Below are 11288 nucleotides of genomic sequence, written 5' to 3'. Positions count from 1 at the left end.
ATCGCTTAGTTGTTATAATGTAAAGTGAATTACAGTGGTTTTCTCTATACTGCATTGGTGTGTAACTACGTATCAAAGAGACAGCATACGATTTCATTCATTTCACAAGAAATCGTGTATTCTGAAATCTGATATGACTGAAAGCGTTTTAATAACTTCCCATCGGAGTTCCAGCTAATTCTTTCTATTTTGCTTCTAGTTTCAGATACCGAGCGTTTCAATAACTGCCAGTATTTTGCGCAACATTCTACTGAATGCTTTGTTTGGTCTTTAGTGCTATACAACGCATGCGAGAAAACGTGAGAAAAAAAATAAGTATAGTAGGGAGGGGGAAGATGGGACACCTTTAGTACGTAATATCCAAGTATTCTGATCGTGTTTTAAACAATTAACAACGGTATATGGAAGTCGTGAGGATACAGTTTTATAATTCTTTCACTGTTATTTGTTAACTACCAAACGGGACGAGAAAATAGAATAAAAAAGTGTCCCATCTTCCCCCACCCTACTATATGTTGGTTCATGAAACGTTGTTTTTGAATTGACCCAAAAACGAGCTGTGAAATGGTCAAGCAAAGTCAATAATCTTATGCTGTTTTACTGGGCTCTAGTTGTAAATTTATTTGTATACTAAGCTTTTATGTATTTTATTCATTAGTCGTTTCTACCTGCACGCTTACCTAAATTGAGGAAACTGTTCTCTAGGGTGTGATCTTGCGTGATTAAATATTGGTAACACTTTAACCGCATGCTTGTATTTTTTTAGGTGGTTTTAAAGCAGTTAGATTGATAGGATTAGCTTCAGCGGTTGTTTCCCCCTACTAGGTGTCGATCGGGAGTTGTTCTGTTTCGATTAGTTACGCCGTTCGAGTCTCGTGACGTAGTAAGTGTAACGGTATACCCTCACAGAAATAAAAAAGAGTAGAACGCGCAACTGCCCAAAACCGTGATATATTCTTTTTTCTATTCACGTGACCGCCAACTCCGTCCCCATTTCGCTTGGTCTCCATTGTAAAATATAGGCGCACAGTGATTTTAGGAGGTTTTAGCCGTTTATTTCAAAAACTACACTAACTATTCCAGTTTATTAGGCCAGTTTAGTTTTTGGTAGGTTAACGCTCACCCTTTAGCGCTTGTTTAGGAAAATTAATTATTTTATAAATTTAATTAATAACGTTCAAACAAACGGTTTGTTATAATATATATATATGTTTGGAAATAGTTAATTGTCCTTATAAACTTAAACCAAGTCAAAAAAAACGAAGAAAAACTACATTAAACGCCCTGGCTTCCATTGACTATACAATAGTAAACGGGAACGAGTCGTGAAAAAGAGAGATTGTATCATGCTCTCTCCTTTATCGACATTAGAGATGCGCGTTCTATTCTTTTTTTTTCTGTGTATACCCCGTCCCCAGTTTCATAAACTAACGTTTACATTTGTATTTTTAGTGGAAAACATGAAAAATAAAATTACATGTTGTCTCTTATAACTGCTTGTTTAAACAAATTCAGTATAGACGAAGCAACAAGACGCTTAAATTATAACACTTAGGCGATACTTTATTCATTTAAATCGTGTATTAAGGTTCTCAACTTGGTCGATATAGCATGGTGGAAAACATTAGTCGAGCAAAGGCGGGATATTTTATAAATCACATTGGATCCTATATGTTTGCACATGATGTCCAAATTAAGAACATATTTGTAGGAGCTAGGGTTTAACTCGAACGCGGCTGCAGTTTTAGCCGTATAAGGAATAAGCGACTGTTGTTTATAACTTAATTAATGCTCTTCTCTTGATGAATATATACTTGTGTATTGACGATAACGCAAATCATACACGATAGCCCGCAGATTCCAACAATAGTCAAAGCAGAGCCAAACATCCGGCGCCTTGGTATAGTGGTTAGCGCGCCTGCCTATAACCCAGAGGTAATGGGTTCAAGGCTCGCCGCTGCTACCATTGTGAGCGTATGTGTCTTTGGGCAATATATAAGCCGGTCAGACGATGGCGCTAGATAGCCAATAAAATGGTAATTGTTGGAGTTAACAATATTTTTTAAGTTTCCATACGTGCTGTAACTGGTATTAACCGGCTACACAGTGTCTAATAAAGAACACCTATGTTATAACGACTTCCGTGGACCGGCAGAGGTGTATTAGTCGTATTTTCATTTAGTTTTAACCATAAAAGTAGCGTACACAGCATATGCTATGGAAAATATCATAAACGGTAGAGCTATCAGCCAACACAGATAAAATGAATAGTTGTAAGACGTTGTTCCCAAGAACCGGATATTGTTAATGGCGAAGAACAACGCATGACTGTTCCAGTAGTTCGTGTAAACAGACAGACCAATGATTAGAAAGATTGCTGTAGAATTAAAAACATTACTTAAAAAAGAAAAACAATTAACTTATTTTAAAGCGAAAATGTTTTGTTTAAATAGGAAAATTTTGGTTAAATTAAATTTGGTTTAATACTCTCATTGTAATATATAGCAGGGTGGGGGAAGACGGGACACCATTAGAACATCTTATCCCAATAACTGATTGTAATTTAAGCAATTAACAACGCTATATGGGAGTCGCGAGGATACGGTTTTACAATTCTTCGAATATTCTTTATTTACTACCAAATGTGTCGAGAAAATAGAATGAAAAGGTGTGTCCCATATTCACCCACCCTACTGTATTGTATGTTTAATACAACTGGCATTCAGGTTCTGCAATTTTGTTTTTATTGTTTGTGTATTGTAGCACCTTTTTACTGTTGCTTGTTTATTAAAATATTTTTTTCTATACCGGGATGCGTCACTATAACACAACATATAAAAGTCATATTATGTTTAAACATTTTTTAAATTAATAAACCAGCCAGAATATAGTGGGGTGAAGGAAGACGGGATACCTTTAGAATATAATATACAAATATCCTGATCTTGCTTTAAGTAATTAACAATAGTCTATGGTAGTCGTGAGAATACGGTTTTGTAATTATTTGAATGTTCTTTGTCCACTACCAAATGGGACGATAAAATAGAATGAAAAGCTGACCAATCTTTTCCCAGCCAATAAAATAATATAAAGTAGGATAGGGGAAGTTGGGACATCTTTTAACTCTATTTTCTCGTCCCATGTGGTAGTAAACAAGGAACTTTTCAAAGAATTGTAAAACTATAGAATCTCATAGACCGTTGTTATAATTGTTTAAAACACGATCAGGATTTCGGATATTATGCGCAAAAGGTGTCGCATCACCCCCCATCCTACTATATGAAAAATCGGACCTAGTAATAAACAATAGGTATTGGCATCAAAATGGGTTTTAAAAACGTAAAAAAATTGTGTGTTTTTTTAACAATGAGGCAGCTTACCTGATAGCATGTACATTACATGTACTAATATAAGAAACCCTTTTGTTTCTAGCCGGCCGAGCTTTAGCTTTGTTAAAGCTAATATTTGGCAAACAATTCCAACAATAAGACTGATGATGCTTAGAATCAACATAGCTTGCAGAGTCGTGATCGCACTGTTTTTGTTAACTGAAAAGTTGTACACGTACAATTAGGTTTTGGGCTATGTTTATAGAACATGCCTAATTTACAGCAACAGGTATGTGTCATTGCAAATGACATTTAATGGAAATTGTTTCAACCTAGTGGCCCGTATGGTTTCTCTATTTTTTTACGAAATAAAAAACGCTATTCAAAAATATTTATCGGGAACGGCAAGGCACGAGATGTATAGAGGGGTGAGGGAAGACGGGAAATCGTTAGCACATAATATCCAAATATCCTGACCGTATTAACAAATATCTGAAAATTAACAACGGTCTATGGCTCTATGACAATGGGAATCAAGAGAATACTATTTATACGGTTTATAATTTTTTTAATGTTCTTTGGCAAACTGTCCCATCTTCCCACACCCTACTACATAACGACTGTCTTGCCCAAAAACATAAACTACATTTTCATTCATTAAACAAGTATATATTAAAACATAATCCATACTGTTCCAGCTCCGGGAAGTTTTCTGGTCTATCCCCGTTAGATCGAACGCTCCAATAGTAAATTTGTCCGTTTGGCTGCCGTATTTAATCGATACATTCAGCCAACCATTAGTAGCTGTCACCAGTATCTCAAAAACCAAAACAGTTAGGCCTATTACGCAAGATATAATGCACATATGCTTAAACTCCATGTTGACACGATGTATTCTGTAATATGCAACAAAGAGATTTTTAATGGTTGTTATACACCAGTATAATACAGGTTGTGCTATATAATAGCTATATGAATACCCGAATTTCATATAAACATAACACATATACAGTAGGATGGGGGAAGACGAGACACCTTTAGCACATAACATTAAAGTATCCTGACCGTGTTTTAAACAATTAACAACAGTCCATGGAGGTCGTGAGGATACGGTTTTGTGTTTCTTTGAACGTTCTTTGTTTACTACCAAATGAGAAAATAGAATGAAAACTGAAAAGGTGTGCCGTCTTCCCCCACTTTACTATATATGTGTATATAATATATTGCAAAATACTGCCAAACACTGTAACTGCAATACTATATATATATAAGCTCCTCTGAATAAGTAATTCTGATAATGGCATTCTTATAACCTATATTATAGCATGTATTTTTTACTGAAATTCACAATTGGCACAGAACTATTTAAAATTGTTTCAAAACTGTTTTAAACTATTCCTAATATCATTTTTATATCAATTCTAAATGCCACAGGCGGCAGTTAGGATACAATACACATGCGTAACAATTGGTACTGTTACGTCATACGAGAATGCAGTCACAGCTTGTAGACAAAACACTACATAATAATTAATCACAGCTACAAACGACTGTGTGTCCTGCATGTATCTGATATATATTACACAGTACAAACTACCATTCTAGCATAACTATACCTAATAACTAAGTTTTGTGTACAGAAATAGTAATGAGCAAATTGGCTTTTCCCTAAATAGCTTCCGGCAAAATTATTTTACGAAATAGCACTCACTCAGCAGAATTCCGAAATATATAATATGACTGAATTTGTATAATAGCCAACACTACGTTGCAAATTACAAATTAGTAAACAGCATTCCAAGCAAACAGTCGATACAGCTGTAGCCTATACCAAAGTTAGTATAGACCTATACCTACTGTGTTTACTGCACGGTCAAAGCTGCTGTACACTACCACAGTATTATCAGTATACAAATTGGAAGTACAAAGCCTTCTTACGTAATACTGACGCTAATTTCCTACATGCAATGAATGTTTATGAATCGTGACTGCAGCATAGGCCGTAGGATTTGTATAGCAGCAAGCTATTTTGAACAGGATTGATATGGTTTCGTAATTTACTAGTTTTAATTACTGAAACTGACTTACGTTTATTTGTTTTATTATTTTTATTTCAATACTGTAATCAAAGATACAAATACAGGTATCAGAAACATAGTCCCTGTTGCACAGATATTTACAGTTGAAGAAAACGATGAATTCGTGAAAGAAGTGCAAAATGAAGTTATGCAAAATATCATTTAACTAGTTAATTAAGTGCTTGTTAAACCAGTGCATCAATTACAATAACCAAATAAACTAAATGACGATATTATCTTGCTTGTTTGTGTACTTTTAATACAGCAACCGAACTCTTATCTAAACAAGAGATCACAGATCTAATGAATGAGCACGTTTTAAACTAATTAGCATAATATAGTAGAGTCGGGGAAGATGGGACACTTTTAACACATAATATTCAAATAGCCTGATCGTGTTTTAAACAATTAACAACGGTCTGTGGAAGTCGTGAAGATACGGTTTTATAATTCATTAAATGTTCTTTGTTTACTACTAAATGAAAAGAGAAAACAAAATGAAAAGGTGTCCCATCTACCCCACCCTGCTATTAATTAATCCTTTTACTAAAACGGTCGACTGGGCTCGATCAAAAACAAATCTGAAGTAACCAACAAAACGGGTTCTAGTCGTCATTGGTGACTGTGGAGCAGTAGGCAGAATTTATTTATGCATGTATTATAACTAATGAAACTTATGACGTATGAGGTTGGTAAAGAATATGTGTAAATACGCTTTGTACAACTCCTGTACCTTTACTGTAAACTTAAATTAATTAACGTTGTGGTCCCTAAAAAACGTTTGTTTTCATGAATTTTGACAAACCGTAATCACGAAGTAATTAGGTAATGTTAAAAGTTAATATTAATCATATGATGTTGAATTAAAAATAATGTTTCAATTACGATTAATGATAATACGGTATAAGAGTAGTGCATTTAGTGCGTCCCCACTTAAATGCTAATAGTTTGATTCAGTTGTGAATCGTTGTGTGGATTTCGTATCTTATATAACACACAGAAATAAAAAAAGAATAGAACGCGCATCTCCAACTTCGGCAAAGGAGAGAGCACGATACACTTTTTCTCTTTTGCGGGTCGTTCCCGTTTACTATTGTAGTCGATAGATTCGAGGGCGTTTTATGTAGTTTTTCTTCATTTTTTGACTTGATTTAAAGTTATAAGGTAAAACAACTATTTTCTACTATATACAAATATTTCTAAACAACTATATACAAATATTTCCAACAAACTGTTTGCTTAAAGGTTTTTAATTAAAATTATTAAATAATTAAATTTCCTAAAAAGTGGTAAACTGTAAGCGTTAACCTACCAAATAACTAAACTGGCCTAATAAACTTGAATAGTTGGTGTAGTTTTTAAAATAAACAGCTAAAACCTCTTAAAACTACCATGCGCCTATCTTTTACAATGGAGACGAAGGGAAATGGGGACGAAGTTGGTGGTCACGTGAATAGAGAAAAGAATATATCAAGGTTTTGGGCAGTTGCGCGTTTAACTCTTTTTTATTTCTGTGATATAACATCGTTCCCCGCCAAACTGCCGGACAGTGTTTTCGCTATGTAAAGTGCATGAGGAAAGTAATCGTTAATTAATCGCTTGTCGTGCGGTTTTAAATCTGAAAATTCAGTCTAAAAAATTATAATTATATATTATGATTTGATTTAAATCAAGAGATTAAAGGAAAATGCTAGAATTAAGAATTGAGATAAGTGCGGAAAATAGTCTCGCAATAAAACAACAACAAGACCAACTGTTCGACGAAAAAGGATCTATATGACCACTAACGTGCTCAATAAATGAATGTAACTTACTTTATCCTCGCGTAGCCGGAAAACCACAGTCGTTATTCCACGGGTGTTCTGTTTCATACACCTCGTGCCAGCTTACGAGTTTCCAGGTATGTTACTTTGTGGATAATTGTGTTTTATTTGTGGATTATTTTAATGTTTTGATGCGTGGCTGATAATTTGGACAACCCATTAGTGACCACTAGGTTGGAGCAATTTCCGTTAAGAATCTTGCCCAAGGACACATACACCCAGAATGGTAGCAACGACGACCTGAAAACCATTACCTATATGGCCATGCGTTAAAGGCAGGAAAATCATAAAAAATAACCTTTTAGCTATAAATGAAGATTACATGCATGCTTATAAACGCCTGTAAGTACAGTGGTATTGCTGAAAAATTAACTGAATTTCACAACTTTACAAGTGTTTTCAACGCATATTCTACGTCATAAAATAAAATTTAACATAGCCCATATGAATGTGTACGTAGTTTAAATCTGAGACTATAAACCGATATCCGATCGCTAAAACAATATTTATATCCGGTGTTAGAAATGGTTCTAATGTTATAACATTTTCATAATTTTAATGATATTCACGAATTCGGTAGCAAAATTAAACAAATAAAAACGAAAAGAGAATAAGCAACAAATCGTCAATCGTCATTGCACGCAATAGGCGTACAAAACTTGACGAAAAGTTTCAATTATTATGAGTGGCTGCTTAAGACTATAATTAATGACTTTTACATGCTTTTAAAAAAGAGTCGATTCTACATTCAGGACGTTTTCGTGTTATTTTCCGTTTGAAATTGCCTGAGGCTATTTAAGTTCTTGCAAATACGATTGCTGTATACATCATTAACAAATTGCTGAGCGTCAGAAGTTTGCAGTTAATGCATATATCGTTCTGTCTTTCAAATTCAAAACAGATCAGACAAAAACTGCGTATGAAATGTCAGCCTTACATGTTTTAAGTATATTTGACAAAAAAGTCTCAATATTTGATTTAAATTAAACCGATTCGCGCATACTTTTCTATGTTGGCTAAAGATTAAAGCAAAAGGAACTGTTATAATATAATAATAATAATGATAACTAAATTTGTCTCTTCGATTACGGTAACGAAGATTTAGAAATATTTTAAACGAAAAGAAAGGTTATAGCGACAAATCAATGGTTGGTAAAACACGCTTACGGGTAAAAGCATATTAAAATATAATTGGAAGAAAATAAGCGCTAAACGTGAACACATTGTTAACTTTCTTTTTTTTATGTTTACTCGTTTTTAATCAATTAACTTTTTAGTTAAAATGGTAAACATGTTATGTTTTGTACCATATTACAGGTTTACAAATATGGAGTACAAGTATAAGCATATTATTGCATGCAGTGTTCTGCTAATTTTCTTGGTATTGGGTTTGAAAATAATGGCTTCTGATAAATGGGTATATGTAGCATTTGACTACGATGGTATCACCATGAATAATAGTATCGGAATGTTTAGGAAAACAATTTACGATAAAGAATTTGGCGTAATATCATGTGAGTAAATTAAAGTTTTTTAAAAATATTGCTTAAATGCAAACGCCATTTATTTGACATAATGTTACTTTATTATAGTGCGGTAATATTGAATAAATGAATGTAACTTACTTTTATCCTCGCGTGGAAAACGACAGTCGTTATAACACGGGTGATCATACACCTCGTGCCAGCTTACGAGTTACCATGTATGTTACTTTGTGGGTGATTGTTTTTTTGTGGATTTTTTCATTTTTTTTATGTATGGCTGATAATTTGGACAACCCATTAGTCACCACTGGGTTGGAGCAATTGCCGTCTAGTGTCTTGCCCAAGGACACAGACGCCCACAATGGTAGCAACGACGAGCCTTGAAACCATTACTTCTGGGTTCGACCAACTGAGCTATGGCGCCGGTGTTGAAGTTTAAAGGCTCGTGTGTTACATCATTGTAAATATAAGTTGCATTTCTTTATTCTAGCAAGCATTTATTCATAAAATAACTTTTAGAGTTTATATTGTATATTTTGTACAAGTAAATATAGAAAGCAACATATGTAGAATTAGATAGAGAATATAACAGTTTCATACATATTTTCAGTCGATATGCCTCTTGATTGCTGTCAAGCTACAGTCATTTTTGGTTGGATATTTCTTCTTTCAGCATTCGTTTTCATTTCATTGGACGCTACAAAACCTTCTTGTACGGACAATATTAGGGGTGTAATATTTTTACTCTTCATGTTAGCTGGTTTGGCCACAGGTATGACCAGTGTATTGTGTTTTGCCATTAAAACTGAAAAACAATGAAAATACTTTACAAATTAAAATATAAAATCTAAAAATACAAAAATTTATTCTCGAACATGGATCTCAATATTGTAATTGGTCTTGAATAAACTGAATTTATAATAGCAATACTTCTGGTTAAGCACGTAAGTGGACATATATTAGAGTGGGGGAAGATGGAACACCTACTCATTCTATCTTCTGGTCCCATTTGATAGTAAACAAAAAAATCAAATAATTATAAAACCGTATTTTCACTCCAATAGACCGTTGTTAACTATTTAAAACACGATCAGGATATATGGATATTATGTGCTACAGGTGTCCCGTCCCCCCCCCACCCTACTATAGACCGGAAAACCGCGGTTATAAGGAGTGTCATTGCCCGCAGAGCTATAACAAATAAAATTTATTTATTCAAAACAAAGTTACTTTTACGATTACCGACAGTTTTTAGTGTGGTCGTAATGATGCTTCATGGGTTTCCCTCTCAACCTTTGCGAATGAACATCACTATGAATAGATCTAAGAGATTACACACTGTCACGTCTACATTTGGTTATGATCGTATTCTCTTTTTCATTTTTGTAGCAATACTTTTTATCCCTTTTGGTGTTGCCGCCACGATATCCTTTTGTTTCTTTTCAATAGCATTGTGTTTCGACAGCAGTCTAAAAAATCTATTGAGTTGTAACCAAGTTGCTTCAGCACAAGAACAGGTTTAACTAAAGTACTACTCCTATTTTTTTCTGTTTTTGCAACTTAATTCCTATAAACCACGGTCCAGTAAGGATCTATTGTACACACGCTTTCCTCTAACCGAGAGAACATTGGTTCAAGGCTCGACGCTGCTAACATTGTGCGCGTATATGTCATACACAAAAATAATCGGTTACCCACAAAGTCACAATTGTAATAACTCGTAAGCGGGTACGAGTTATGTGGAACAGAATATCCGTGCTATAAGGAATATCGATTCTCCATCGCGCGAGGTTAAAAGTTTATTCATTACTACTACTACATCGTTTCTAACTTACGCCGTTCCGCAATGTTGAGCTAAAATAGATGTGCACGCTCTCGCTACGTAAGTATCATGCTCCGTGGTCGCTCGCTTGATAATAAGAATTACTTTTTCTAACAAATGTAGTATATCTGCTTTTATTTTAAACGTTGCCTGTTTGATATTTATTGACTTTTCGATTTAGAAACGCAATATTATTTTTTATGCGCACTTTTGTTTCTATTAGAAGTTTAACTTGATAATAATTAAACATAAATGGCTCGTTTGTCTGCTAGGTGTAGCGACCACACTTATTTTCTTCCAATTAAATGTAAATATGTTTTTAACTGTAAGCCAGCGACTGTGGTTTTGTCGCTATATCCTGTATTTTCGTTTAAAATATTTCTAAATCTTCGCTACCGTAATCGAAGAGACAAATAAAGGTATTATTATATTATTATTTGATTTGTTCTGAAATACAAGTTGTTATTTTGTCGGTGTATGAAAATACGAGCTGCATACATAGGAAATGCTTCGTTTCTGACTCGGTGGTCAAAATTGTAAGGTTTAGATATTTAGTAGGATGGGGGAAGATGGGACACTTTGTCAAACGTGACTTTTTTAATTTTCAATTTAAGGACTCCCATTTAATGATAATCAAAAAACAATGTTACAGAATTATTCGACAGTATTACCACGACTTTATAAAGTGCTCGTCAAAGCCGATTACTGTTGTTAAATATTAATACAATTTGTTAAATAGAAACAATTTTTTT

General features: G+C 34.1%; 1 protein-coding gene across 1 annotated transcript; it reads right to left on the bottom strand.

The window, feature by feature from the left end:
- Positions 1-2132: 2132 nt before the first annotated feature.
- On the bottom strand, positions 2133-4204 carry LOC101243042. Its single transcript, XM_009862716.3, has 3 exons — positions 4020-4204; positions 3381-3548; positions 2133-2377 (listed from the first exon to the last, which is right to left on the bottom strand). The coding sequence occupies exons 1-3, from the start codon at positions 4192-4194 to the stop codon at positions 2175-2177; spliced, it is 546 nt and encodes a 181-aa protein (XP_009861018.3). The 5' UTR covers positions 4195-4204; the 3' UTR covers positions 2133-2174.
- Between the last annotated feature and the right edge of the window lie 7084 nt (positions 4205-11288).

The sequence above is a fragment of the Ciona intestinalis genome, unplaced genomic scaffold, assembly GCF_000224145.3.
Source record: "Ciona intestinalis unplaced genomic scaffold, KH HT001078.1, whole genome shotgun sequence".
Classification (NCBI taxonomy): Eukaryota; Metazoa; Chordata; class Ascidiacea; order Phlebobranchia; family Cionidae; genus Ciona; species Ciona intestinalis.
Note: the sequence above shows the minus strand (reverse complement) of the source record. Positions and strands in the feature narration are given on the sequence as shown.